This window comes from Phytophthora cinnamomi (genome assembly GCF_018691715.1).
Source record: "Phytophthora cinnamomi strain GKB4 chromosome Unknown Contig42, whole genome shotgun sequence".
In the NCBI taxonomy this organism is placed as follows: Eukaryota; Oomycota; class Peronosporomycetes; order Peronosporales; family Peronosporaceae; genus Phytophthora; species Phytophthora cinnamomi.
Genome location: NW_027150975.1, coordinates 386,412 through 413,605, shown reverse-complemented (window position 1 = coordinate 413,605; position 27,194 = coordinate 386,412). Strand labels below are relative to the sequence as shown.

At 53.7% G+C, this 27,194-nt stretch overlaps 14 protein-coding genes across 15 annotated transcripts; 9 read left to right on the top strand and 5 right to left on the bottom strand.

The window, feature by feature from the left end:
* Positions 1–76: 76 nt before the first annotated feature.
* Positions 77–4,079, top strand: IUM83_14237 (DNA topoisomerase 2 DNA gyrase B; the record flags this gene model as incomplete). Of its 2 annotated transcripts, XM_067938963.1 has the most annotated exons (3): positions 114–155; positions 215–307; positions 384–4,079. In XM_067938963.1, the coding sequence occupies 3 exons, from the start codon at positions 114–116 to the stop codon at positions 4,077–4,079; spliced, it is 3,831 nt and encodes a 1,276-aa protein (XP_067790967.1). The 2 variants fall into 2 exon arrangements, with proteins under 2 accessions (XP_067790968.1, XP_067790967.1); XM_067938964.1 differs by having other exon boundaries at positions 77–307.
* A 422-nt stretch (positions 4,080–4,501) lies between these two features.
* IUM83_14236 (DNA topoisomerase 2 DNA gyrase B) lies at positions 4,502–5,086 on the top strand (the record flags this gene model as incomplete). Its single annotated transcript, XM_067938962.1, has 3 exons — positions 4,502–4,532; positions 4,610–4,749; positions 4,820–5,086. The coding sequence occupies 3 exons, from the start codon at positions 4,502–4,504 to the stop codon at positions 5,084–5,086; spliced, it is 438 nt and encodes a 145-aa protein (XP_067791007.1).
* A 302-nt stretch (positions 5,087–5,388) lies between these two features.
* IUM83_14235 (Lamin Tail Domain) lies at positions 5,389–6,882 on the bottom strand (the record flags this gene model as incomplete). The annotated part of the gene is made up of 1 exon (XM_067938961.1): positions 5,389–6,882. The coding sequence occupies one exon, from the start codon at positions 6,880–6,882 to the stop codon at positions 5,389–5,391; it is 1,494 nt and encodes a 497-aa protein (XP_067791078.1).
* A 267-nt stretch (positions 6,883–7,149) lies between these two features.
* IUM83_14234 (putative methyltransferase) lies at positions 7,150–7,970 on the top strand (the record flags this gene model as incomplete). The annotated part of the gene is made up of 2 exons (XM_067938960.1): positions 7,150–7,889; positions 7,967–7,970. 2 exons carry the CDS (start codon positions 7,150–7,152, stop codon positions 7,968–7,970), a joined length of 744 nt encoding a protein of 247 aa, XP_067791002.1.
* Positions 7,971–8,088: 118 nt separating this feature from the next.
* On the bottom strand, positions 8,089–8,769 carry IUM83_14233 (nicotinate (nicotinamide) nucleotide adenylyltransferase; the record flags this gene model as incomplete). The annotated part of the gene is made up of 1 exon (XM_067938959.1): positions 8,089–8,769. The coding sequence occupies one exon, from the start codon at positions 8,767–8,769 to the stop codon at positions 8,089–8,091; it is 681 nt and encodes a 226-aa protein (XP_067791006.1).
* A 170-nt stretch (positions 8,770–8,939) lies between these two features.
* Positions 8,940–9,694, top strand: IUM83_14232 (D-tyrosyl-tRNA(Tyr) deacylase; the record flags this gene model as incomplete). The annotated part of the gene is made up of 4 exons (XM_067938958.1): positions 8,940–9,089; positions 9,196–9,334; positions 9,408–9,523; positions 9,632–9,694. 4 exons carry the CDS (start codon positions 8,940–8,942, stop codon positions 9,692–9,694), a joined length of 468 nt encoding a protein of 155 aa, XP_067791005.1.
* Positions 9,695–9,754: 60 nt separating this feature from the next.
* IUM83_14231 (putative long-chain-fatty-acid-CoA ligase) lies at positions 9,755–10,192 on the top strand (the record flags this gene model as incomplete). Its single annotated transcript, XM_067938957.1, has 3 exons — positions 9,755–9,769; positions 9,880–10,028; positions 10,093–10,192. The coding sequence occupies 3 exons, from the start codon at positions 9,755–9,757 to the stop codon at positions 10,190–10,192; spliced, it is 264 nt and encodes an 87-aa protein (XP_067791001.1).
* Positions 10,193–11,319: 1,127 nt separating this feature from the next.
* Positions 11,320–12,000, top strand: IUM83_14230 (putative long-chain-fatty-acid-CoA ligase; the record flags this gene model as incomplete). The annotated part of the gene is made up of 1 exon (XM_067938956.1): positions 11,320–12,000. The coding sequence occupies one exon, from the start codon at positions 11,320–11,322 to the stop codon at positions 11,998–12,000; it is 681 nt and encodes a 226-aa protein (XP_067790966.1).
* A 173-nt stretch (positions 12,001–12,173) lies between these two features.
* On the bottom strand, positions 12,174–12,625 carry IUM83_14229 (uncharacterized protein; the record flags this gene model as incomplete). Its single annotated transcript, XM_067938955.1, has 3 exons — positions 12,174–12,239; positions 12,302–12,447; positions 12,526–12,625. 3 exons carry the CDS (start codon positions 12,623–12,625, stop codon positions 12,174–12,176), a joined length of 312 nt encoding a protein of 103 aa, XP_067791046.1.
* A 190-nt stretch (positions 12,626–12,815) lies between these two features.
* Positions 12,816–13,862, top strand: IUM83_14228 (uncharacterized protein; the record flags this gene model as incomplete). Its single annotated transcript, XM_067938954.1, has 4 exons — positions 12,816–12,861; positions 12,970–13,034; positions 13,111–13,170; positions 13,242–13,862. 4 exons carry the CDS (start codon positions 12,816–12,818, stop codon positions 13,860–13,862), a joined length of 792 nt encoding a protein of 263 aa, XP_067791079.1.
* A 302-nt stretch (positions 13,863–14,164) lies between these two features.
* Positions 14,165–14,666, bottom strand: IUM83_14227 (uncharacterized protein; the record flags this gene model as incomplete). The annotated part of the gene is made up of 2 exons (XM_067938953.1): positions 14,165–14,383; positions 14,460–14,666. 2 exons carry the CDS (start codon positions 14,664–14,666, stop codon positions 14,165–14,167), a joined length of 426 nt encoding a protein of 141 aa, XP_067791049.1.
* A 2,622-nt stretch (positions 14,667–17,288) lies between these two features.
* IUM83_14226 (putative secreted RxLR effector protein) lies at positions 17,289–17,768 on the top strand (the record flags this gene model as incomplete). The annotated part of the gene is made up of 1 exon (XM_067938952.1): positions 17,289–17,768. One exon carries the CDS (start codon positions 17,289–17,291, stop codon positions 17,766–17,768), a length of 480 nt encoding a protein of 159 aa, XP_067791050.1.
* Positions 17,769–21,435: 3,667 nt separating this feature from the next.
* IUM83_14225 (Tryptophan--tRNA ligase) lies at positions 21,436–21,719 on the top strand (the record flags this gene model as incomplete). The annotated part of the gene is made up of 2 exons (XM_067938951.1): positions 21,436–21,572; positions 21,653–21,719. 2 exons carry the CDS (start codon positions 21,436–21,438, stop codon positions 21,717–21,719), a joined length of 204 nt encoding a protein of 67 aa, XP_067791081.1.
* A 587-nt stretch (positions 21,720–22,306) lies between these two features.
* On the bottom strand, positions 22,307–25,012 carry IUM83_14224 (Inositol hexakisphosphate and diphosphoinositol-pentakisphosphate kinase 1; the record flags this gene model as incomplete). The annotated part of the gene is made up of 4 exons (XM_067938950.1): positions 22,307–22,815; positions 23,080–23,899; positions 24,333–24,683; positions 24,866–25,012. The coding sequence occupies 4 exons, from the start codon at positions 25,010–25,012 to the stop codon at positions 22,307–22,309; spliced, it is 1,827 nt and encodes a 608-aa protein (XP_067790981.1).
* Positions 25,013–27,194: the final 2,182 nt, after the last annotated feature.

Sequence of the window (27,194 nt, the reverse complement as noted above, 5' to 3'; positions counted from 1 at the left end):
GAAATACGTTACCGTGTTTTAATTGGTGGAAATTAGGACGTGACCAATTGGAGCAGTCTTTTAGGTACGTACTCAACTGATCTCCTCCACACGTCAGCCAAGTCGGACCAACAATGTGGCGCTGCGGAGCTGGTCGGCGACGAGCCTTCCGCGGCGTCGCCAGCGCTGCGCAGCCGTCGAACGTTGGATCTACAACTGGCAAGGCGTTCTCCAGCGTCCGTGCTGCGCTTTCGTGCAACTCCGGACCGCAGGTGACGCGTGTAGCCGCCGCAACTGCTCGTTGTCCGTCTCGCACTGCCGCAGCGCTGCTGACGTCCGCTTCCAGGCCTATTAGCCGCGGTTTTAGCAGCAATTCCAATAGGTTACTGCAGTTGCAACGACAGAATGGTCATTTTGCAGGCGACAGACTGTCCACCTTCGATCTCCGCAGCTTCAGCAGCGTCGAGAGCATATACCAGAAGAAGACGCCGCTCGAGCACGTGCTGCTGCGCCCTGGCATGTACATCGGCTCTGTGGAGGCCACGAAGGACACGATGTGGATGGTCCCGTCGGACAGCGCAGCCAAGGAGGACGCAGGCGAGGTCAGGATGAAGCAGCAGGCCGTCGAGTACGTCCCAGCGCTGTACAAGATCTTTGACGAGATCATCGTCAATGCAGTGGACAACAAGGTTCGCGATCCAAGCATGCGGCACTTGGATGTGGTCATCGAGCCTGGCAACAAGGCCAATGGGTACAGGCCGTGGATCTCGGTGTACAACGACGGCAAGGGCATCCCTGTCAAGTTCCACAAGACCGAGAAAGTGTATGTGCCCGAGCTGGTGTTGGGGCATTTGCTGACTGGATCCAATTTCGATGACACGGCTGCGAGACTGACGGGTGGAAGACACGGATATGGTGCCAAGTTGACGAATATTTTCAGTACGGAGTTTGTGGTGGAGACGGGGGATACGTCCACCGGTCTGCGATACAAGCAGATCTGGCACGACAATATGCGTACACGTGGAGAACCAGAGATTACGGAGTTCACTGGAAAAGACGCGAAGGATTTCACGAAGGTTTCGTTTTCTCCCGACCTGGAGAGATTTGAGATGGAGAAGCTGACTGCGAGCATGGCGCGTGTGCTGAAGAAGCGCGTGTATGATGTGGCGGGCTGTTTGTCCGACGTGGAAGTTACTCTTAACGGCGAGGAAGTTCCCATTTCAGGGTTCGAGTCGTATATCAAGGCCTTTTGCCACTCCACTACGACATCTCCTGCTTCAAAGACTGCAAAAGCAAATGCAGCATCCAAAGACAGCGACAACGGGGCGTCTTCAGGCACGGATTACATTTATTCCCGCGTGAACAAGCGGTGGGAAATTGGCGTGTTGCCCTCTGACGTGGGCTTTGTACAGGTTAGTTTTGTGAACGGTATGTCGGCTCTGCGTGGTGGGTCCCACGTTGGCTACGTGAGCGACCAGATCTGCCGTCGTGTTGCTGAACACGTCAACAAAAAGTACCCAGAGCTCTCGGTTAGCACCGCGCAGGTGAAGCCGCACATGGCGATCTTCATCAACTGCCAGATTGAAAACCCGACGTTCGATTCGCAGATGAAAGAGTACATGTCCTCACGACCGCCGACGTACGGCTCGACGTGCGTACTCACTGAGAGGCTATTGAAGCTCGTGACCTCTGACTCTGGCATTGTGGAACGCGTCGTGCAAAGTGCACGAGCACGTCAACGTGCTGCCCTGTTAAAAAAGGTGTCGTCCACGCGCGCTAAAAGCACGTCGGTGAATGTGCCTAAGCTTGAGGATGCCAATCTCGCCGGTGGACCTCGTTCAAGTGAATGTTCACTTATCCTGACAGAAGGTGATTCAGCTAAGGCACTTGCAGTGGCTGGACTGGCAGTTGTCGGACGTGACCAATATGGCGTTTTCCCTCTTCGTGGAAAACTACTGAATGTGCGCGATGCAACTGTTGCACAGCTAGGTAAGAACGCTGAGTTTGCTCACTTGTGCACGATTCTTGGCCTTCGGATGGATGAGCACTATGGCACGGAGGAAGCTCGCCAGAAACTGCGCTATGGTCGTGTAATTGCCATGACGGACCAGGACCACGATGGTTCGCACATTAAAGGCTTGCTATTCAATCTTTTTCATACGTTCTGGCCTGAGCTGCTGAAGGAAGGTGGTTTTATCAGCGAATTCATCACCCCCATCATTAAAGTGAGCCCGACTTCTAAACGTGTGGGTACTGAACGCGGCCTAGACACCCGCCGCTTTTTCAGTCTGCCCGAGTACTTCGAGTGGAAGGCTGCACTGGACCCGGCTGATCTCAAGTACTACACCATTAAGTACTACAAGGGTCTGGGAACAAGCACGAGCGCTGAAGGACGCGAATACTTCAGCGACTTGGATAGCCACCTTGTGGATTTCCACTGGAGCGGTGACAGCGACGGCGATGCTTTGGACATGGTGTTCAGCAAAGCACGTGCGGCCGACCGCAAGGCTTGGCTTCTGAACGAGTACTCGTCCGACTCTTTCCTCGACACAAGCTCGGGTGATGTGACATACCATGATTTCGTGAACCGTGAGCTCATCCAGTTTTCCCACGCAGACAACGCACGGTCGTTGCCGTCAGTGGTCGATGGTCTCAAAATCTCACAGCGTAAGGTGCTATTTGCTTGTCTGAAGCGCAAGCTGACGAGCGAGGTGAAGGTGGCGCAGCTTGCTGGTTACTGCAGTGAACATACGGCCTACCACCACGGCGAGACTTCATTGCACTCTACAATTGTAAACATGGCGCAGGATTTCGTGGGTTCTAACAACCTTCCGCTGCTGTATCCGTCCGGCCAGTTCGGAACTCGTTTGCAGGGAGGCAAGGATGCAGCAAGCCCTCGTTATATTTTCACGATTCTTCAAAAGCACACACGTTTGGTATTCCCTGAGGAAGATGATGCTCTGCTGCGATATGCTGATGACGATGGTTTCCCAGTTGAGCCCGTGTACTACGTGCCTATCATCCCAATGCTGCTCATTAATGGCGCGGAGGGTATCGGTACGGGTTGGTCTTCATCTATCCCTTGCCACCATCCAGTTGTGGTGATCGATAACCTGCTGAAGCTACTTGATGCCGAGGAGGCTGGAGATGATCTGTCGAAGGTAGAGCTGGCGTCGATGACACCATGGGCCAAGGGTTTTAGCGGTGACATTCGCCAGACTGGTAAGCACTCGTTTGTGTCCCGCGGCAATGTCCAGCAAGTGAACACCTCCACGCTGCGCGTTACGGAGTTGCCTGTAGGCAAGTGGGTGGAGGATTACAAGAAGTTCCTATGGGACCTTGTGGGCAAGAAGGCCATCCGGTCTTTCTCCGAACACCACTCGGAGCGTGACGTGCGCTTCGACGTCTCGATGGCTCGCTCGGATCTTGCCAAATACGCGGAGGACGCAGCGAAGGAGGAGAACAGCGAAAACGCCGGCGACAGTGAAGCGTTGGTCAAGTTGCTGCGTCTTGAAGCGCCTCTGAGCACGAGCAACATGCATGCGTTCAACGCGGACGGCCAGCTGGTCAAGTACGAGACGAGCGAGGACATTTTGCGCGACTTCTACGGCATCCGACGCGAGCTGTACTCGAAGCGGAAACAGCATCTGGAACAACACCAAACGAAGGAGGTTCTTCGCCTGAGCAACCGCATCCGCTTCATCCAGGAGGTGTCCTTCGGTAGTCTGCAGCAGGTCCTGAAGGACCGAATCCCCAAGGCCGAGCTGGTGCAGCTGTTGAAGGAGCATGGGTTCTCTCCGGCGTCGGCGTTCAAGGAGGAGGCGATTGACCACGTCGGCGACCTCGGTTTGGCTGCGGTGGGCCGTGTCCAGGACGACGCAGTGGCCGAAGTTGATGGAAGTGATGACTACGATTACCTACTGAACACGTCGCTCATGAGCTTCACCAAGGAGTTCACCGACCGCCTGCAGAAGGAGCACGACACCAAGCAGGACAAGTTGCAGCAGTTGCAGGCAACGACCCCGGCTCAACTTTGGCGCAGCGAGCTGGAGCGGCTGCGCGCCGTCCTGGTGCGCGAGAAGGAGTTCCAGCTGCCGTGAACTCCTTGATCGATAGACATTAAAGACAAATAGAGTTCATGTAGACGTTGGAGGACGTATTCCGTCCACCTAGCATCCGTTTCAGTATCTTTCGTCTCTGATTCGTCGAAAACAGGTGTCAATTTCCTCCAATCGCGTCGCTTTAATACACCCAGAGGGGGGAGGCGAGAGCCACTTTCCAAGCGAGAACTCACCGAAGCACCGCGAGAGCCAGGTAAGATCACGACGATTAACCGCGCGCTGCAACGAGGCCCACAGCCGTGCAGCATCGCCATACGCACCGTCCTCGTGTTGAGCAGCGTCTGCGCTCTCTCCTGAGTGGCCCCAGGCCCCGAATGGCGCTCTGTGGGCCGCGCTAGATGCTGAAATGTAACCGCGCTCTTTGCCGTGTGACTGTTGCAGCGAGCGACGCGTTTGGAGCCATGGCGAAGCACGGCGCAGAGGTGGTGATCGGTGCGTGGGCTGCAGACGGCTCCGTTTGCGCAGGATTGAGACTGATTCGACGCTTAATTCGTTGCTGCTGCGGACAGTGCCGCGCAACTTTAAGCTGCTGGAGGAGCTGGAGAACAGCGAGAAGGGCCATGGCGACATGAGCATCTCGTACGGATTAGAGCAGGCAGACGACATTTTCCTCACAAACTGGATCGGCACCATCCTCGGCCCCGCCGGCGTGAGTTCCCGGAGTTTTATGGCCTTGAAGGGGTGCATTATGGTGGTAACTGACGCTGTTGCTGCTGCAGACGTGCCACGACGGCCGCATCTACAGCCTGCGGATCCACTGCAGCGACCAGTACCCCCACGTGCCGCCTGAGGTGCACTTCACGAGCCGCATCAACATGAGCTGCGTGGACCCCCAGTCGGGCCGCGTGGACCCGCGACGACTGGCGGCGCTGGGCAGCTGGCACCGCAACAACGGCATCGAGAACGTGCTGGTGGCCATTCGCGCCGAGATGGCGTCGCCCACCAACCGACGCCTGCCGCAGCCGCCTGAGGGCACCAACTTTTAGAAGCGTGTCGCAGGCCAGAGGCGAGACTCCTTGTGTCGTGACAGGCAGGGGGGATGAGGGAAGAGAGAAGCTGAAGGAGAGCAGGAGAGAGCAGAGAGGCGGGAGTGCGGGCCGCTCCCGAGCGTTGTCTCCTGTTACTTCAAATAATGCTAATGCATGATAGTACTGCATAGTTGGTGATTCTTGCAGGCAAGCTGGCCGGCGTTAGTCATGTGGGTTGGTTTTGTACGAAGGCGCTCCGAATCGGTCTACTGGGCAACATTAACTTGTTGCTACTTCTAATGTAGTTTTGCTAAATATTTCTAACTGTATGGGCGAAGAGATCGGAAGCGGAGAGTCTTGGGCGTGGAGAAGACCATAGGCGGGGCTTCCTTCTGAGGTTCCTCCTCCTCGGAGACGTATTCCTCCTCTTCGTATTCGTATACATCTTCGTGGTATATCTGCGATTGTCGTCGTTGAAGTTGTCGCCATCGAGATGTAACATGTACAATCGGGTATCTGACGATGTGTAGAATGGTGGCAACAGCGCGCAAGAAATCGACACCCGAGGCAACCGTGAACAGCGGCACGAGCAGGTATCCCACAGCTTTCCATGCAGGCGACGGGTGGTTACTGAACGGGAGCAGCAGCAGTAGGTGAAGCAGCAGCTCCCGACCGATGCCACAAGCACAAATGACTCCTCGAGAGCGATGGTCCCATCGTGCGAACTGCTTGAACAGCGGATGCCAGTCGCGTCTTGCCTGTAGAAACCGCACGTGCACTGCAGCGGCGTTCACACAGCCTACACCCAAGTCGAAGGTGAGCATATACTGGAATGACGAGCTCAGCGCCGGGTACAGCCTTTGCAGCGACAGGTACAACACCACTACCGCCACTCGATCCAGCACGACCGACGTGAAGCTGGCGATCGTAACAAGCAGCCCGCTCTTGATGCACAGCATGAGTCTCCGCGCGACGACGTCGCACGCCAGCATCATGAGCAGCAGCGTCGTCACCTTGGTCCTCAGCTGCGGGCCCAACCCGCTCTTCCCCACGGGTTGGAACATGCATAGCATGATGTAGATCAGCACTGCGCGGAACGACTCGATCACCGGCACCAAGAACACGGCCAAGAAGTGTTCGAACAGCGACTTGTCCGACACCACCCCCCAGTACCTCGAGAAGACGTAGACCTCGCGCGCATCGGGCGCTGGCGACATGATCTTGCCGCTCTCGGGGCTCGGGCGCGACGTCCGCGTCTCGAACTCGGGCGGCGACAGGCACCCGACGCAGAACCGCGTGTCGATCTCACTGCGGACGGTCCTGGGGTGCGCCGACGTGCAGTGCAGCACGCGGAACTCCTTCCTGCCGTCTGCTGCAACGCGTAGCGACGCCGCCTCGACCAGCAGCGGGTCCAGCAGCAGCACCTCATTGGCAGCAGCCCCTCGCGTGAAGAAGGGCTCGTGCCGCAGCGAGCCGTCCGCCCTGGTCCAGAAGAGATAGGGCTGCAGCAGGTTGTCCTCGTCCAGCTTGAGGCCCCCGGGCGCGCACCAGACCGTCACCTCGTCGCCGGGCAGCAGCGTGTATCTGGTCGGGAAGCGGAAGGCGTCGCGGCAGCCGCTGCAGCTGAGCAGGAAGCCCGTGAGGTCCACGCTCTGCTCCGACGGGTTGGCCACCACGACCCACTGCTTGGCCGCGTCGGCGCGCGAGATGTACAGCTGCTGCATGACCACCTTGTGGCAGATCTGCATGCCTGCACGCGCCACGCGCCGGTCCAGCGGCCCCAGCGGCAGCCGCCGCTGCAGCGCGTAGCTCATGCCACTTGCTACTGACGTTAAGTGTTTTGTATTTTGTATTTGCGCGCGGTCTTTCTGAACTTTTGGATGGCGTTCCCGCCAAAAACAATAGTTGGTGTGTGGTACATATAAATACGATGCTGAAGCATTCAGTATGCGGTTGGATGGGTTTCTGGTGTGCAACGCGGATTTGACTTCACATACGCAATCAAGCGGCCGGGTACAATCAGTGATTGAATCATCTTGCACGGCCGCACCAGTGGTCCCCACAATCGAAAGCGCGTCAGGATGGAGACGCTGGACATGGAGGACGGCACGGAGGGGCTGCTCACGGACGTGGGCTTCATGTTCGACGCGTGTCTGGAGAAGGTCACGTGCCGCTACGACTACGGCGCCAACAGCGACGTGTCGGTGCTGCTCACGTACGCCAAGGAGGAGCCCGGCGCGCTACAGTCCGGCCACTACGTGTGGCCCGCGGCGCCCGCGCTCTGCGAGTACCTGGCCGCGCACCGCGACGCCATCCCGAGCGGCAACGTGGTGGAGCTGGGCGCGGGCTGCGGGCTCACGGGTCTGGCCGTGGCCCAGCTGCGGCCCGACGCCACCGTCATCTTCACGGACCACGACCCGGGCGTGCTCAAGGTCATCGAGCACAACGCCGGCCAGCAGGAGCGCGCGCAGGCCACGTGCCTCACGCAGAGTCTGCGCTGGGGGCCCGACGGCGCGCAGGAGATCGAGGCGCTCGAGCGGTTGCAGGCCGGCCCGGCCGGCAGCAAGCGCGCCACGGAGCTGATCGTCGGCTCGGACGTCATCTACGCGCGCGAGGTGGTGCCGCTGCTCTTCTGGACCGTGGACCGGTTGCTGTCGCCCGGCGGCGTGTTCCTCATGTGCTCGAGCTTCGGCTACGACAAGGACACAGAGCGGGAGATCGACGAGCAGAGCGCCAAGTGCGGGCTCAAGAGGGACATCATCCAGTGCTCGCTCCACGAGGGCGGCACCCGGATCCAGTGCTTCACGCGGACAGCTACCAGGTAGACGCGCCTGCGTATGGAGGTGTCGACTGGGCTGTCCTGACCTGCTGCCGATGCTGTATATGACGCGCTGCCAGATAAGAGAGGAAGCGGCTCGCTGCCGGCGTTAGATGAAGAGGATCGCATTGCCGGGGGGTGCACCCGGGACAGCCAGCTACATGTACCAGATCAACCAAAAATCGACACTCGCTTCTTTCTATCAGTCTGCCGCTTCTGTTTCCTCCTCGGCGAAAGCGAAGAGCTTGTGCTCGACCATATAGTCCAGCACGGCCGGATCCAGGTGCCGCTCCAACTCAGCGCGATCTGCGGTGGCGCGCACCTGGGTCGACGACACATCGCCGAGCTCGGGCACGTGCAGGTACTGGACGCGCCCGTGGGTCTGCTGCTGCTCTCGCCACGGCGACTCGACGCCCTTGCGGTCCACCACCAGCAGCTTGACCAGTTGCATCAGCTCATCCCCGCGCTTCCACTTGCCAGCCAATAGATCCGCGTACGTGTCGCCGCCCAGCAGCATCGTGAAGCTCGTGTCCCGGTGCTTGGCCCGCAGGTAGAGCACCAGGTCGATGCTGCCCAGGCGGAGCTGCTCCGCGCGGCCGCTGGCTGCGGCCGCGCGCTCGAACATCTCGCGCTCCTCCTGCACCACCTTGAGCGCCGCGCCGGCGTCGCTCTCGCGCTGGAGCGAGGCCAGCGCCAAGCGACACATCTCCGCGCGGTGCTCGAAGGGCGCGAGCTGCCTCTTGCTCGAGTAGATGTGCTGGTACACGGGCAGCAGCCACACCTCGTCGAACATGGGGCGGCAGTGCCGCACCACGCCCATGTGGCCGGCGGCGCCCGTCGGCGGGTTGGCCGACAGCCCGAAGAGCAGCACCTCGCGCGGCATGGCCCTAATTCTCGGTGGTATTGCGCGCTGGTGCATCAGTCAGCAATCACCATTGGACGAAAAACGCACTGGCGACCGTTGCTGATTGGTTCGACGGTCTGAGAAAAACCGTGATTGGCGGAAATATTGGACCTGACGTCACTTTGGCTTTTTGGAGCTCCTGAGGGAAGATGAAGGTGTTGATGCAGCGCGTGACCAGCGCCTCTGTGCGCGTGGAGGGTAAGGTCGTGGGCGAGATCGGCAAGGGCCTGCTCTGCTTCGTGGGTATCGGGCACGACGACACGGAGGACGACGCCGAGTGGTGCTGTCGCCGCCTGCTGGTAATGATATCGCACTGTGTCACAACATCCACCCACCCAGAGCATCTGCAATCGCCATCTAATAGAGCAATGAATCCATTGCACCCATGTGGCTGTATGTTTGTAGAATGCTCGTTTGTGGCCTGACGAGGCGGATCGCGCCTGGAAGACGTCGCTGAAGACCAACGACTACGAGGTGCTGGTGGTGAGCCAGTTCACGCTGCACGGCCAGTTCGCCGGCAACAAGCCCGACTTCCACCTCGCCAGTACGACACCAACCTGCTTTCATACTGAACCTGGGTGGGGGTATTGAGTTTTGGTGGATACGTGTGTGTTTAGTGGGCCCTGGACCGGCGAAGGAGTTCTACGACGCCTTCTGCGCCCGGGTGCGTCGCGAGTACGCGCCTGACAAGGTGGCGGAGGGCGTGTTCGGCGCCTACATGGAAGTGTCTATTGTAAGAAAATCTATGAGAAAGATGGACTGTGTTGGCGACGTCCAGTACTGCTTGCTGAGTGGCGTACATATCGTAAATATTTGCTGACGTTGTGGGTGAATGATGCAGGTGAACGATGGACCGGTGACGATGCAGATCAACTCGAGAGACCGAAAACCCGCCAAGATTTAGAGGACTGGACGAGGCCATTAGACTGTCCTTATGCACATATATAGACCGAGTTGGGTCTTCATGCCTCATGCTAAGGCATGGTGTCCTGATTGCCTCGCTATATTTGTCCAGCCATTGCCTCGAGACTGATTGAACCTTATGTGCTGCTAACTTCATTCAAATTCCTTTCTGTTTGTTGCGTCTAGGAACGCGGGGAAGCTGACGATATGCCAACACCTTTGGGGTACTCGAAGGTGTTGCTGGGAACTGAGACGAGCACAGCGGGGCCTATCTATCGTTCGCTGGCACAACCACGGGATGCCATCCTTCAAGATCCGGCTAATCCAGACGACCCGTACGTGGGGCTAACAAGGCCAGAGGCACCCAGCCTATATCATAACTTTATACGTACTGCCCAGAGTGAGCCCACACTCCCGTGCCTCGGAGTACAGCCGCTTGTTGCTGGTGTTGCGCAACCGTTCGCATGGCTCACGTATGAGCAAGTTGCTACGCGAATGACCAACGCCGCCGCCGGCATGATGTACTTGGATCTGCTGCCACGCCTTAGTGACGATGATGGTGGCCGAATGCTGGCAATTTATATGAAAAACTCGATTGACTGGGTGATCGTGGAGTATGCTGCGTACTCATTCAGCGCGGTTGTCGTGGCACTCTATGACACGTTGGGGGCGGACTCGACGCAGTACATTTTGAACCAGACAGAGATCACTACCATTGTCTGCACTGCAGCTGAACTGCCCAAGCTTACACAGATTTCTTCCAACTGCCCATACCTGAAAACCGTCATAATTTCTGGCGGGTGTACGGGTGACGTACAATTTGAAGCCGAGTGCGATGCGCGCGGGGCCGGTCTAAACATCTTGCATTTGGAGATAGTAGAGTCCGAAGGACAGAAGCACCCTATGGCTGCAGAGCCACCGACAGGAGATGATATGGCCACCATCATGTACACAAGTGGAACCACGGGCGACCCGAAGGGTGTAATGCTCACGCACGCTGGAATTCTCTCAGGGTGCTCGGCTGTGAAAGACTTCTGCATTGCAGGTGGACACTCGTTCACACCCGACAGTGTGTACTTGTCATATCTTCCCCTGGCACATATCCTTGAACGCACATCGCACGTGCATTCGTTTAGCGCGGGAAGTCGGATAGGTTTCTCGCAAAACAACCCGCTGAAACTTGTGGACGATATAAGAGCATTGCGGCCGACCGTGTTCGTCACCGTGCCTCGGCTACTCAATCGAATTTACGATTCGATCACCACCAAGATGTTGAATGGGAAGAAGTCGGCGGCTTTCTTGTTCACTATGGGGGTGCGTACGAAGATTCGTCGATTGCACCGGCACGGAATCGCGCGGCACGCGTTCTGGGATCGCTTGCTTTTCCGCAAGATCCGTGCTGGACTTGGGCTTGATCGATGTGATTTTATCATTTCTGGGTCAGCCCCACTAGCTCCTGAAGTGCTCGACTTTTGCCGAATCGCCCTCTTGGCCACTGTTATAGAAGGGTACGGGCAAACCGAAACTTGCGGTGGAGTGACTGCTACACCATTCCACGACTTGTCCACAGGTTTCGTTGGCACCCCAAACACTGGTGCGGAGATCCGTCTCGAGTCCGTTCCCGACATGGGATACCTCGTGACGGATCGTTCTCATGGTGATGGATCCGCCGCGGTTCCTTGCATGGGGCGGGGAGAAATTTGTGTGCGAGGACCGCTCATCTTCAAAGGCTACTACAAACAGCCTGAAAAGACTGCTGAAGCTATGGACGCTAGCGGTTGGTTGCACACCGGTGACATCGGGCTGTGGTCACCGATGGGCCAGTTACGTATTATTGATCGCAAGAAGAACATCTTCAAGTTGTCCCAAGGAGAGTACGTGGCCCCGGAAAAGATTGAAAACGTTCTCGTTACGTGTCCAAGCATTGCACAAATCTTCGTAGATGGCGACAGCTTCCATTCGCACGTCGTGGGAATCATTGTGCCTGACGAGACAGTTATCCGTTTGATCGCAAAGGCGCATGGTCTTCTGAACGCAACTTTCCGGGAGCTCTGCGATCACGACTTGATCAGGAGCACCGTCAAGAAAGAGATCGAAGAGGCTTCGAAGCGGGCAACACTGGCAGGATTTGAGCGCGTGCGCGAGATCTATCTGCACCACGAGCTCTTCACGGTTGACAACGAGCTCTTGACGCCCACCTTCAAGCTCCGTCGCGCCGACGCGCAGAAGCGCTTCAAGACTGAGATCGCTCACATGTACGAACTGACGGGCGACAGCATCGTCAAGACCATTCCCGACCTTAAGTAGGAACGCTCCGTTAGGGCTCATCTTGTCGTCCCAAGCACTGTCGTAAACTGCGGCAACAACCACAGCTATCTTTCCAGTCTATTATGCATCCTGTCGCCATGTAAACCTGGCAATATAAGGTCTGCACCGAACTATCAGCCAGCGCGTTCGTCAACTAACTAAGCCGTGGACAGCTACTTGCGACCAAGACGCTTTAACCGTCTACGGTAGTGAGAGCACGGTCGCTTGCCATGGTTAGCCTGCACACGTCACTTACATCAGCCTCCAAGTCGGCAGTATCGCTTTCGACACCGGAACGCACCTTTCTGGGTCGACGGGCGTTGCGATTGAGCAGCTGCAGAGCCACAGGGCCTTCCGTGAGACGCATGCGCTCCAGAGCGAACTCGAGGTTGTCCCGCATGTTCATCATGTACTGCGGCGCTTGAGGCTGTGCCGCTGCGGGTTCGGCTGCACATCAACCGGGCAAGTCTCGAGTCAGAAACACACACAACTGGCCACCGAATGTCCATTGGAACGAGGCCATACTCGCAGGGAAAAGCTCCCACAGCTTGGTGGGCTGCGACGAGAAGCAACGGCTGGCGGCCACGGCGCGAGGCGCGGCGCGCTTGAGCACCGCCGACAGCATCAGAGACTGTATCAGAGCAACTGCTGGTGGAAACTGAAGCAACAATCGAACAATAGACGAACCAAGCGGAAAAAGTAACGACTGGCACTGTCATTGGGCGAAACAGTGTAAAATCTCTCATTGGTTCAAAATTCCATACATGGTGTTTCGTACACCAACTATTTTTCAAATTCCAGTCGCGCCGAGTAGCATGACCGAGGAGGAGACTGGCATCTTGGCGGGCTTCCTGCCAGCGTGTACGTCGCCCCACAGGGGCCCTCTCCCCTCGTCGCTATTGCCACTGAAATCTACATTCTTTCCGTTCTCTAACAGCGCCTTGTCGGCCTGTATTTGGTGCATTGCAGTGACCGAACAGATCTCCGAAAGCGTCGTGGAAGTCACGGGCGAGGTGGAAAATGCGCTGCATCAGGTGGGAAACACGTCGGTTCCAGTAGGGTTTAACGCTGAAGAAATCTGCTGATTGAATGTTCTTTTGTGTGCCGTAGAAATTAGAGTCGACGGGTAGCAAGAAGAAGCAGGCCAGGCAGCTGAATGCCGTCGCCAAGGTGAGGAAGAGAAGTTGATGCAGGGAGGCGGTTGGGGACTCGGTTCTGAACTCTTTCTGCGGCTGCTGCAGGGCTCTGGGAAGTACATGTCCAAGGTGCATCGCGCGTTCGAGAAGAACTTCGACAAGTTTGAGCTGTATGTACGGCGCAACATTGTGTCGGTACCTGACGCTCTGGCGGACGAGGTGGCTCAGATTCGAGCGGAAAAGCTCAAGGAGAACGGAGGAGAGAAGGCTGCAGTACCGAACGACGAGGAGGACCCCTCGCTGTCGAAAGAGGAAAGGGAGGAGCGCCGACTGGATACCCAGCTGGAGGCACTTCGGCTGAAACTGCGGGAACTGACAGCGTCGAACCAGCGTTTAGAGCTTGAGCAGAAGGCGTTGGACAAGCGTACACAGCAGTTCCAGGAGCTCGTATCACAGGTATCATTTCTAGACGACATGCCGGAGCGAGCCATCTCCCCGTTGAAGCGCACGGCGGAGCACATTTCGTCTCTTCATGAAGCGTTTTTGCAGATGGACGGTATTCAGGCAGCGCTAGAAGAAGACTCCCGTCAGTTCAAGCGGTCTAAAGTAGCTACTCGCGGCAGCTTCCGGAATCTACACAAGCGGTTCACAGCAAGAGCGTCTGAAATGACGTACAGGACGACCGAAGATCTGGAAGAGCTCCACTCCAAATTGCAGACCATGTAACCCCACCGCGGAGGATCCTCCACGGACCCCTTCCCTGTATGCACAAAGAAGCAATGTTGTTTAACCCCCTGTTCCGTCATGCCTGTATCCCTGTTGCCTTCTCTCAGCATTGCAGCGTTTCCGGACATTGTCAATCCACCCGTCTGTTCATTTTTGTCGGGCTTTATTGTCTGTCCCCAGGCTTCTCTCCAGCAAATAAAAAGACCCAGCAGCATTCCTGCAGCTAGCAGCTTCAAAGCGCCGTGTCTCCGCTGTCAAGAAGAACCCGTTCTGCTGTGTACTGTAGCGAGATCCAAGCACGTTTACTCCTCGTCCGCGTCGTGCAGGTCGTCCATGACGTCGTCGTCGGTGGACTCCTCGGTCTCCTCCTCCTCGCCGTCAATTTCCACGGGCATCGGCAGCGCGCCGATCTCCGAGCGCTCGTACTTGATCTTGCCGTCCACCAGCGCGTAGCCCTTGGGCGCCGCCTCCGCGTGCGCCTCGTGGTGGCCGTGGCCGTGGTCCCACGGGTGCTCCAGGCCCTGCACCACAACACGCACAGCAACCATTTAGCTACATATATTAATTGCACAAGGTAGTCGCAGCGGTTGCACGCACCAGCACGGCGCGGCCGTCCTGTTTTGCCCGCCAGAAGACCCAGAGCCAGAGCATCGTGCCGTAGGCCAGCGCCAGGTTCTTGTGCACGGGGCTCACGTGGAAGTGCATGCCGTGCGGGTAGTTGTGACCGTGGCCGTGCGCCGAGGACATGGCGCGGCGGCCCGAGGCGGCGGCCATGCGTCGAGCGAGGAAACTGGCGGCGCGCATTTCGGTCGGAGCTCCTGGGCTTTGGTGTAGCGTTCCGCTGGTCTGGGCCCCCAGGCCAAATGAGCGGCGGAGAAGGCGCGTACGCGATTGGATGAAAAGATGAAGAAGATTTCGGCGAATAGGAGGGGAGCTTCAGGGTTTTGGCGAATCGGAGTGGACGGGAGAACCGCCACTTCAACGTCGTCAACGGCGCTGCTGCTACGCTGCGTACACAGCGGACAGCGGCGACGAAAATCGGAAATGCTGGCAAAGTATGCACTTCTTGATCATGGTAAACCTGCTAGAGTAACAAGTTTTCGTTTGGCTCGAAAACCATACAAAGCGCAATATGATCGTAGGAGACACGACTGCAAGCGCGTTTATACTGAATCCAGTTCTGGTAGTATTCGGAACATCTCGTACTAACTGCATTGGTCTTGGAAGTGACATTTGATCCATGTAGACGAAGAGGTAGCTGCTCGTTGGTCGCACTGCCAAGAACAGTAACAGCGCATTGCGGAAGTCCTTGAGAATGCATTCCAAGGAGAAGCTGACAGGTGTATGTTGGCACCCGTTTCGCTCCAACCTAAACATTTAACCTGATTCAATTGTCCACTGTCGGCGTATTAGGAAATGTCGTAGCTGTGGCGTCGCAAAACCTCGAAGCGCTCTCCTACAAGCAGCCACACTGACTCAAATGTTCATTCGTTTTCAGTGCGGTACATTGTTGTCACTTAACTTCTTACGCTGACTCAAATGTTGTCCTAGCATCAGAGCATCTCCACATTTTTTGTCACGAACTGTGAGAACAGTGAGAACAAGCTCTTGGTAATCAATCTCTATTTGTATAATTCTCTCTGATGTCCATCCTGAACCTTCGCGGTGGGGGGCCTCTGCTACAAAACTAGACAATACAACAATGCTTCCCGCGTCGCTAGTGTGTGCGGCGAAACCTGAGGTAAGTCCATGTCGCTTCCTTCCTTCTGGGAGTTGCGAGTTGCCAAATAGTCGCAAAACCTAGAAACAGCCCTGCAAACATACCCACCACGGATTGAGCGCACTCGATCAATTCATTAGATGGCAAACTTTGAAGACAATTCTACAAGTCCCGAGATCTTCAACGAAGAATACTTTCACAGCGTACACTAAATCGACAGGGACTAGATTGATGAATTTTGGTAAGAGTGAAATTTCGTAATCAAAAGCCAAATTTGCGCTGGGATCATTTAGTTAAGCGGCGTCTAAGCCGAGAAGACCGTGCATGTACTCGACAGCGTACGTTCATATTCACTTCCCATCAACACTATCACAAAACGTCCTCAGCTAGTGGCGACCTTCAAATAGGGATGAGGGAAATCGGTCCAATTTCCCTCAATTAAAGTGGTCTGGTTGTGTAGATGCACTACCATCCAGGTGAGCTCCACGCTCCGCACGATAGAGGACTCACTAAAGCTATATAGCAAATCTACTACACCTTTTCAACTTCAAAATTGCAAATTCCAAGTTCCATACTGCAAAATGTAAGATCACCCCCGCTTTCTGCTGGTTCATCGGTTATACTTGGCCAGGCCTCAGACCACTTAACTAGTAATGATGCCATGTGCATTTCGTTGGAATAGAATCAAACCGATGCAGCAAGCACCTCAAACTGTCGCTGGGCTTTGGGACATAGTTCACGAAACGGGCTCTCCCGATAGTGAACGACCTCTTGATAGTACTAATCGTCAATCTCGTATCACTCACTAACCTCGATGTGAAGTTTAGAGGATATTTTGACTGGAGTTTGTATTTCATGGGGAAGGTATCACTATTTGGGATACCACAGCAAAGAGGATTGCCTGTATACATATTGGTGAACAATACCCTGATATCTAACTATCGTGTATGGAACGTCAGCATCTCCCTTGTGCAAATTAGGGGTAATTGTACTCATTGGACCAGAATGTGGCTAGATATAAGGAGTTGTATTGCCCGAAGATTCCAAAAATCGACCAATTCACAGCCGTTTTAATGCTTGCGGCGACATATTTTGGCCAGTACAATACAGTACTACTAAATAGCGGTGATCATAACATAACGACAGCAGCTGAAACAACATAACCGGGCTCGCAAACTGCACCTATTCCGGAAGGATGGGAGCCACGTCGAACGGACCACCGACGATGAGCCTTCTCATGCAATCTGCATGATGCAAATGCATTACTGCGGATGCATGTACCGATACAGTAGGGAGGTTGATTGCCTTCTGGGGGATAAATCGCTCTGAATATACCAGTAGTTTTCCTTCTCAATACCGCCGTCAATACAGTGCAAGGTTTCTTCACGAGAAAACTAGGACTGTATTGAACATATGCAATCAGCAGCAGCAGAACATGTACCTATTATACTACACGGTATAACTGAATTACTTGTATGTAGGTACCAATACTACTCACTTGGTGGAAATTCGGCGCAATGGAGCACCAACGACAAATCCACCATCGAATCCCTTGCTTTTTTTTACCTTGATCCGTATGTTTGGAGGCCACGGCGGTCGACGGTGGACCACCGCGGCGTGTGGTGCCGCGAGATTGTACGTATCTCGTGAACTCATTCCAGAATTTGCTCGGTGCGGCACTTACCACGTTATTTGAGAGTATTGGAATGCGCGCATTCCTCCTGCTTGTGGCCATTGCCACCCTCCTGGTAGTAGTGACGGTCGCTGATCAGCCCGAGTTGGTCTCCCGCAACACAGTTTCCAACCACGATCAGCGATTCCTGAGGAGCCACAACACAAACAGTGTGAAAGGTGACGGTGACAGCACTGGCAGCGAAGAGAGGGGGGCGGAAGACGCCGTGAAAGCACTAGCTAAGCAGCTGCGCGTAAAATTGGTCCCGAAACTCAAGGCGCTGGCGGACAAGGAACTGAAGGCGGAACTGCTCTATTTGAGCGGTGCGTCGCACGCGCAGCTCTACAAGAACAAAGTCGATCCCTCGGTTATCTACAAGCGGTTGCACATACACAAGTTGGTGGAGTCCCTTTCGAAAGCTGACTTGGAGGTGAACCCTGTCTACAAGAAGTGGGCCGGCTACTTTAACTACTGGGTCAACAGGAATACCGGTAAGATTGCTGGAAGGAAGTAACCCGATACAGCAGGAGCATTACCGTTAAAACATATCATAAAAATAATCTCTGGATTTATCCAGAGTTGTTGGGGCAATACGAGTGCAGGAACAAAGAATTATATTATATAAACAGATATGCACGAATCACTTATAAGTTGGCAAAAGAATAATGCATCGGTACGAATCTGTTAGGGTATTTGTGATGTAGTCGTAGCTTGGGCTCGTAAAGGGCAAAAAGAAAAGTGATATTGTAACTTAAAGTCCGTACTCTCTTGCACTCTAGACTAGCTACTCACTTCATGGCCACTCCTTGTTGAATGCAATTGTTAGTTGACGGGTCGCCCCGTAAACTTCACTTTGAAGCCGTCCCGTAAGTCATCCCGTAAGTGTCCCGTAATACGTACCACAACAAATATAAATTATGGGCTCCGTAATAAATTACGAAACCAGTAATATATAACGCAGTGCGTTACAGTTTTATACCGGTGCGGATATTGTGAAAAGCACTCAGAATGTCTAATCGGATAGTAAATCGGCTGATTTAGTGCCTTATTTAGATACGGGAACCCTTATTTATTTCGACCCATCCCTTATTTAGAATTGTGTACGCCTAATTATACTCGGTCTTATGCAGCATCACGTCAAAGCTATTTTAGAGTCGGAATCGATTTGGTCTCTAAATATGCTGAAATGTCAGCTCCAACCTCGGCATTCCGAGGAAGTCCGCACAAATAAATCCACCGAGCAAGCGGCTATGCAAACACTAGCCAAGATATCAGTCAAAATAGGAGGAATCAACAGGACGAGCAGAACCAGCGTCCGTGTCGAGGACGCGGAGTTTCGCTTCGACCCATAGGGCAGCTTTGATGACCTTTACGCGAGAGCGGAAGAGCGCATCGTAGCCGCGCTAGTTGCTTTCGATATTAGAACGTTGCGCCCTGATACTAATCTCTACGCTAAGCCAAGTCAAGGCGCCACTCAGCAGTGGGGTTACCACAGCTCTCCATCGAAATTCTGCAGCATACATCGTGTCTCCGCTGTCTCTCCCTCACCACTCTGTTCCGACAAGATGGCTTTAGAGCCCAGTTCCCAACTCCTATTTAAGCCGACTTACTCAGATTAGTACCCACATTAACTTCTTATCCAGTACAAATTACCACGTATCGTTTTTGCTCACAGCCCTGATTCACAGAGCTATACGGAGTGACAAAATCGCCGGTTTTCACAATACTTGTTTTCAGTATACTCCTTTCCCTAACCTTGTTTGCACATGGGAGCCAAAAAAAAAAGATTTTGACGAGCACCCACGGGGTAGGGGAACACGATTTTGAGGGGAAACGTGCTCCTTCAGAATCGCGCGAGCACGAAACTGCCGCAATCCGTGCTCCTCCAGTTAAGTACGCGAGCAACGAGCACGCCGCCAGGAAAATGGGTACGAGCTCGTTAATGTAGCCAATTCAATTTAATTTTCGCGTAACATGAGGGGGGGGGGGGGGCTCAAGTACAGATGAATTTCCATAAATCAACCTTAAGCACTGAGACTTGTGAGAGTATTAATAAGTACTGATGATGAGTGCTATGATGCATTTTAGTAACTGGTTTTATTAGCCACTTATAATATTGTGCCTTGCATGCTTTCTGTCTAAACAACGACGTAATTCGTTGTTTTAGCAAATCATGGCGATAAGCCCATCATTGAGTTAGGAGGCTAACTCGTCGATTTAAGATAGAATAGCTGCTAAGACAACGAGTTAACGTTGAGTTATGCCTACTTTCGTTGAATTGCTGGAGCAAATCCGACAATACTATGGCCCTGACATTCTAACTCGCTCGCTTCGTCTGATTGCTTTTCAGTCGATCATGATATCGATTGACATGCGCTGGCGATTTATCGTACTAACCTACCTCTACGATATTGATGTAACGGTTGTGGCTTCAGTGATGGGAGTGTCAACGCGGTCCATCTCTCGCTGGGGCTATCTGTTCCGTCGGCGTGGTACCGTCATTCCAAACGCTCGAATCGAACGGAAGACGCGCTGGCCTCCAGAGACTATCAAGTTTGTGAAGGGCTTTGTCGAAGAACATCCCTGTTTTTATATCGAGGAGCTGCAAGCAGCTTTAAAGCCAGCGTTTCCTGCACTACCAAACATTTCTACTGCTACTATATGCCGTGCACTGAAATCCGACCTTGGTTTAACGCGCAAGGTCCTGACGAAGAGAGCGAGAGAAAGTGTCCCCGCCGAGATCGATGCTTACTACAAGAAGTTGGCGCCATTCTATCGGGGACCTCATCAGTTGATCTACCTGCACGATGGAGCGTCTGGTCGGGTATCGAGTGCCTTGCAGTTCTGGTAGTGCGGGGGCTGCTGGTGCCAGCGGCAAACGATCTATTCTTGCAGCCATTCTTGCAGCGACAACCGATCTATTCTTGCAGTGGCAACCGGTCTATTCTTGTTCTGCGTTGTGCTTGGGACTGGCGGTTGATTAGCTTATTTTTAACTTAAAGTTAGGCTGCGATATATGATCATCGCGAAGGATTTGCTCGTTGGTTTAGAGCCCTTGATCGCATGCCAAAGTTCGTGCAAAGCACAATATCATATGACACTATTAATATGTGTGGGCGAGCGCTGGCTACGTACCCGCGCCAGAACAAAGGAAACAACAGCACCAACGGTTCTAGTGTCGAAGTTAGTTTGAAGATTGTTTTTGATATCGTGATGTTTTACGACCAGATACGAATATCATGTTAGCGGAAGATCTCCTGTATAACATGAAAGTGAGGTTGAGTAAGCTGTGTACACCGCGCGCACTAGTTCGAGCACTACGTTCTGACATACCGGTCTTCATCGTCTGGACACGCGCCTGTAATGCCTACATAGGTGAATGAAGGCCATGTTGCTCTCAGTGACGTTGCCTGTATAGAAAACACCCACGGAGGCGAAGTGCGCGGTAGTATCCTTCAAACGCTTCGCCATTTCGACATCCAATTTCTCAGTTCATATTTACAACTCCGTGGACAAGCCCGCCATAGTCGATAAACCTCTTCAAAAATCGAACAATTCTTTAGTAGGGAGATTCGCGAATGTTACATTCGCGAATCTGAATCTCTATTTCTTCACCCATACTATATTAGTAGTAATAGTAGTGTTAATATGCCAACTAACGATACTATTCTGGTGACTACTACCACTTGGGTGTTCAATTCTAACGTAACCTGCCGATTAGTGTTCAATTATTGCTCCACTATTCGGTAGGTTACGTTAGAAGCAATTTCGACACTAATACTAACAAGCCGTGCCAAAACACGCAGAAGCTCTGGATTTTATCATTAAGTAAGTTCTGCTTCTAAGCTACACAACCTCTCTGTTTCTGCCAGTGTCTCTTGTGTTGGCGTGAAGTATTGTAGGGAATCCAGTGTGAGTCGTTTCATTAAAATTAACCCTTGTACCACGGTAATGTTAAAGGCCAGATAAGTTCTGTAAGAAGAGCACAACATCGTCTGCAATCGGCTGAAATTGTTTCCTTACAAATATTAGGCAGCGAATATGATCTCTAGGATCACAATACCTTAATAGACACAATAACACGACCCAAAAGTTTACTTAAAAATAACATTTCAAAAATGACATTTGCAAAATGGCATTTGCAAAAAGACGCGCGCCGTCAACACTTCTACTTCTTCGAGATGCTCAAGCTCGTGTACGGCGACAAGGACCTGTTTCGTCTGGTGTGGATGAAGCTCAAGGCTTTGTTCCACGTGATGGACACACTGCCGGCGTTGGCCGGTCGATATATCAACGGGTCGCTCTGCGGCACGGAGAGGTGCTGTTCCTGCATAGGAACCAGCACAAACTGACGGGTCAGCGTGACGAACGCATGGAGAAGCCGGCTGAGGAAAACAGTGTGGTGCCAGCGTCGGAGGCTCTGGGAGCTCCGCAGGAGGACGGATACCCGGACCCGGTATTGTAGACGCATAGATCTTACAAGCTTTCGCGTCTGTTGTACGCTACTTTGTCGAAATGTGCAAGGAGAACTGTCCCCTGTTCCGAATACTGCTGCTGCTTCCAGTGGGTGTCCTCGGGTAATGGTTTGGTGCTCGGCGGTGCTGGCACATGTTGTGGGCGGTGTGAGCAGTTCGCCCTCGATCAAACGCGATCCGTCTGCGCCCGGTACAGCGCGCGGGTTTGCCAGTACTGAGGCAACAGAAGCAGACGCTGAAGCAGCGGCGTATATAGACGCAGCTCCAGTCGCAAATCTAAACACACAGCAAGAGTGATACAGCCTATGCAAAATAAAGTTTCTCTCTATGATTGACGGGAAAAATGATCGTCAAGCCTTCAGTTGTTGTCTCTACTGAAGTTGCTGTCGCTGCTATTGTTGCTGAGCGAGTAAATCGAGCGCTTCACCGGCGTGACGTACCCGCTTCCGTTGGCGCCATCTGCTGGTGTCCGCTCGGTACTCCCTCCGCTCCTGCTCACCACAGAGCGACTTATCTCCTTGATTTCGTTTTGCTCAGCGTAGGCGATGCAGTCAGCCACGTAGTCCACCAGCTCTTCTCAGGTGAGACCCTCGCGCGAGATGATCTTGAGCGACGCGACTTCGAGCTGCTTCTCTGGATCCGACGTCAGCGGGTCTTGGTCTGCGCCGAGAGACACGGATATCTCGACTCGGAATCGTTGCGGGTCATTCAGCGGGAACCGGACGCGCTCAAACACCCAGAGAGCAAAGTGGGTCATGTAACACAGCTCCGGAATATCCTCCTCCCACTTCTTCGCTTCTTCGCCGATGGGGCTTCTGATCGGGCATTCCTCGCGGCCATAGCGAAGTACGTTCAGCAGCGAGTGAAGATGAGACTCGCTTGTGACGTAGAGGCGCGAGCGCACAGACCGATGCGTTGATTTGACGTTCTTGGCGTATGAGGCATCCAGCCGATGGGTGTTGTGGTGCTTGAGAACGTCAGGACCCAGGTCTCGCCCCAGATCCAAGTCTGTGTTGATCTTGGACAGCAGCGTGCGGCACATCGCAGACCCAATGAAGATCTTCTCGTCCACGTTATCCCATACTCCTGCGGCACAAGGGCATGCGACAGCGCACTGGAAATCTCAAGCAGCTCACGAACATCCGTCAAATTCAGATGCGCGTAGTGCACCGCGTCGTAACGAATGCAGTCGTGGATGTCTGGAATCTTGGGCAGATCGTACGTGTCCCGCTTCTTGACGTAGAAGTCACGATACAGGCTTCAGATACTTGATTTTAGCTGGTGAAAATGGCTCCTGAGCTCGTGTTTTCTGAAGGCCAACGCTGCTGTTAGCAGCATCACTCGGGATACCGCTTCCCTCGATATGCTTTTTTCGAGGAGCGTACGATTGCACGTGGCGGCTTCTAGGTTGGCTCAGCTCGTTCACACTCGCTGAGCGTCCCATCGGCAGCGGTAGCAGACGTCCAGCGGTGGCTTTCTTCTGCTGCCGCCGGTCAATCTCTGTTCGATACTGAGCTTTCTCCTGGATCATGCGCGTTAGATGATCTTCTCGGTGGATAACCTTGTGTAGTCGTTGTTTCACACACATGATGATTTCTTGAGCTGATGATCCAGACTGGTCTAGCATCGAGTCGGAATCCTTGGACTTCAGCACAAGCCCCCCGACAAGAATTGGGATGATGCCACCCTCCAGCTCCAGCAAGCCTTTTGCAAACGAAGCTGCAGTTTTGTGGACACGACCCTCGTCACTCGTGTAAATTTTCAAGTCATGTCGGAACGTCGAGTGGAGGCGCGCCAATCCACCGCCACCTCCCGGGTTCATCGTACATCGGAATTTCTGACCGAGGTGCTCAGCTTGCTCTTCGCCCGTGTGGGTCAAGTCTCCTCCCCACTTGATAATTAGTGGCAACTTACTCACCCGTCGAGTCACAAGCTGCTCGCCGTTTTCATCAAATGCTCCTTCAATTGGCACTGTCACGAATTCTTTCGGCTTTAACTGCACCTTCCGATTAATGCCCACGAGCTGCCAACGCTGTAGCACGTCACGTAGGGTGTGATACCCTTTTACGCGGTCTGTAGCGTCTTCATCAAATTTGTTTTCACGCTGTTCTAAGAAGTCCATGAACGCTTCATCTCGCGTGTCGTACTTGTGTAGTAGGTCGTTGCTCACCTGAAGCAGACGTTCCAGATTGCCCACAGCTTTAACTTCAGGACCTTTTTCTTTTTCTTCTTCTTCTTTCCATCCTTGTCGTCCCTTTTGTCGCTCTCTTGCTCAGCTTGACGAAGACGATCCTCGTAGTATTTGAGAAAGGCAGGGTGGCAAACGTTCATCTTCATTTTCTGTTTGGGAGTACGGTCGCCGTGACGAATAACAGCCAACACACAGCGAAGTTCCTCCTCGTGATACGGTGTGTTTACGACCGATCCATTTGCCTTTGCCTCTTCATCTGCCTCTGACACCATATCTCCAAACGAGATCTGCCCTCCGAGCGAACCCTGGGTCTTCCTGTGAACTGTTGGAGGCTCGGAGAGCTCAGCACTTGGTGGCGGAGCGTCGGGTGCAAAGCGGAAGGTTCCCGAGTCGAAAGCTGTGCTGTCCGCACCGAAGGCTTCGCCTGACTTTCGCCAGTTAGCGCCTGCTCCAGATACCGAGTCAGCAGGATCGCGCAGTCATCGTAGTACTTTTCGGAGTTCTTGACAAAGCTCCAGCCGTTCACATCGCACACGTACGACGTGTCACGCACTCGTAAGATGTCAAAGCCGCAGATCGTCTGCTCGAACGCTCGGCATACCCGATAGGCAATATGCTTCTCCGTGACAGGGTAGCGCACTTCCTTGCCATCGGCATCTCGCACAACGCGTCCATCCAGCACGGACGACTTGCGGGCCTCGGCATGTGGGTAGTGCGGCCCCACCGTGTATACCTTGACGTCTGTGCCCTGCGTGGACAGGAACTCCTCGTAGATGAAGGACCCTCTGTGACGCACCGCTTTCGCGGGTCGTACTCGCTCGACCGGTTTCCGATGTTGCGGAAGAGTCGCTTGCAGCCTCCGCCGGCGCTCATGGGATAGTAGATGCTGATGCTGTGGTCCTCGTCGTCCACCGGCTTCTCCACAAAAGGCTTGTTGATGCGCACCCCGTTCACGTGGATGAAATCCTCGCTCTCGATCACCTCCGGTTGCTCGATGCCCACGTATCCGTCCCTGCTCACGATCACATGGTGGGGCGTGGGCACACCGTGCTCTTGCAGCACATGGTAGACCTCGCGTCGGTCCTCTAGCAGGTGCTGGGGGGGCAGGGCATTGACTACCACGGGCCGTCACAACCCCACGTACTGCTGCGTCTTGAGCAGCGGGAAGCCCTTCGAGAAGAATGCGACCGGCTGTGGTGGTGCGTGTGCACGGAGACGTTCTCCAGCTTGAAGACGTGTGCAAGACGAGGTGTGGCGAGTTGGCTGCGCTGAAAGCGGTGCTGGTGCTGCTATGCGACTGGTGCTGGTGCTCCGCTGAGACTGGTGCTGGTGCTTTCAGTGGATGCTGTCGGGTGTTGGTTCGGTGCTCGGCGGTGCTGGCACATGTTGTGGGCGGTGTGAGAAGTCCGACTCGGACTCCAAGAGTGGTGGAGTCTCCACTGGAGACGAAGGACAGCTGAGAGATGTGAGGATCCTTGAGATTCTTGGCAAGTGCTGGCAGACGGCGCACAAGATGGGGGATGCTTTGATGAAGTGTTTAGATGCGCAAGACGCTAGTGCGGTCGTCGGCTCGGATTATTCTGGTTTTTGCTTCGAGACCATCATGAAGGCCTTACATCTCAACCAGCTGTGGTAGACTCCTTTCGTTGTGGAGATGGAAGGTGAAGAAACTAAGGGGGGCGAACGGGGTGGTGGAGACTCCGAACACAGCATCGAAAGCGAAGAGGATTTGGAGTATACCTCGGATTTCGATCCCTACTACGTCAGCGAGAAATCCGACGATGATGACTGGAACAGCAAGTTGTGGGGAAATGTTGACGATGAAGTAACTACTGTTGGAAGTGGTGCGAGTGGATCTTCGGCCTCTTTCTCGCATGATTAAGATCTCCCGCATCTAGACCAACTAGCGATGCAGACTGACCTTCACTTACTGAGGCCAAAATCAGTAGAGAAAGCGTACGATGAACAGCAAGAGTTTGGCCTATTTACACTTTTTTCACGAAGGCGTTCAAGAAAACGTTGCTCTTTTGAACGAACCCAGTTATGACAGCAAAAGGGAAAGATGACATCAGCATGACAGAGTTCGACGCTTATCTAGGGCTGGAGTTTTTGATGAGTATAGTGCGGCTAAATGAAATTTCTGATTACTGGAGTGAGTCGCCTTACCTTGGCGTTCCCGTGTTTGGGGAAACTATGCCACGAACACGATTCCAAGACATGCGAGGAGCGCTCCGATTCTCGCCTAGTCCAGAACCATCACCGGCCGAAAAAAGTAAAGATCCTCTGTGGCACTGCAGGGCTCTACTGAATCATGTTCAAAACAAGTTTGCAGATATTGCTGTTCCAACTGGAGTGTCATCCCTGGACGAGTGCTCCGTACGGACGAAGGCTCGAACGAAAGCCCGATCATACATTCCAATAAAACCCGACAAATATGTAATACGGTTCTACGCTATTGCTGGATGGTCCTCGTTGTACATACACACGTTGGTAGATAACGGATCCGGTTCTTCGTTTGATTTGTCAGCGGCAGAACGGTATGCTGAACTATTTCCAACGCTACGCGAAAATTTGATTCGCTTGGGGCAAGTACCGGATTTACCGTTTGATATCCATTCCGCCTCGGCATTGTGGGTAGCAATGGCAGGGCACCAGACTAAGGTGGTAAAAACTATTGATGGCCAAAGACGTATCGTCGTTTGCGATAATTTCTACACTCGCCATGTAACGGGGTTACACGTACAAGTGGCTGCAAGCCACTTGTGAATTTAACAGATAGGTTATCTGTTAAACGTTTTGGATACTTCCTCACATTGGTGTAAGACACACCGATGGATAGATTGAAGTGGACCACCACAGTGAGTGGTCCACACATACCCAAAGATCCTATTGGTAGAAAGCAGCATCTTTCTACCAATCAGGGACATGCATATTAGCGGGGCTCTGACAGCCAGCCGCTGCCAACCCTTTCATAGATGATAAACAGTTTTTAGCAGATTTTAGAGGAAGATCAATTTACAAACAATACAGTTCTCATTTTACCTTAAACTAGCTACTTGGAGTCTTGTCTAAGTTAACTTATATTTGTGTATTCAAATATAATTAACCTAAGTAATTACTAAGTACTTACGCTTCCTCATACACGTTGCGCAACGTGTAAGCTAAAGTAGTGAGTCAAGTTAGACCCACTACACCTGGTAGCACTTTGTAGTCCGTCCAACGACCGACTGCTTGACGTTCGTACGCGGTGTACGAACGCGGAGCCGAGAACCAC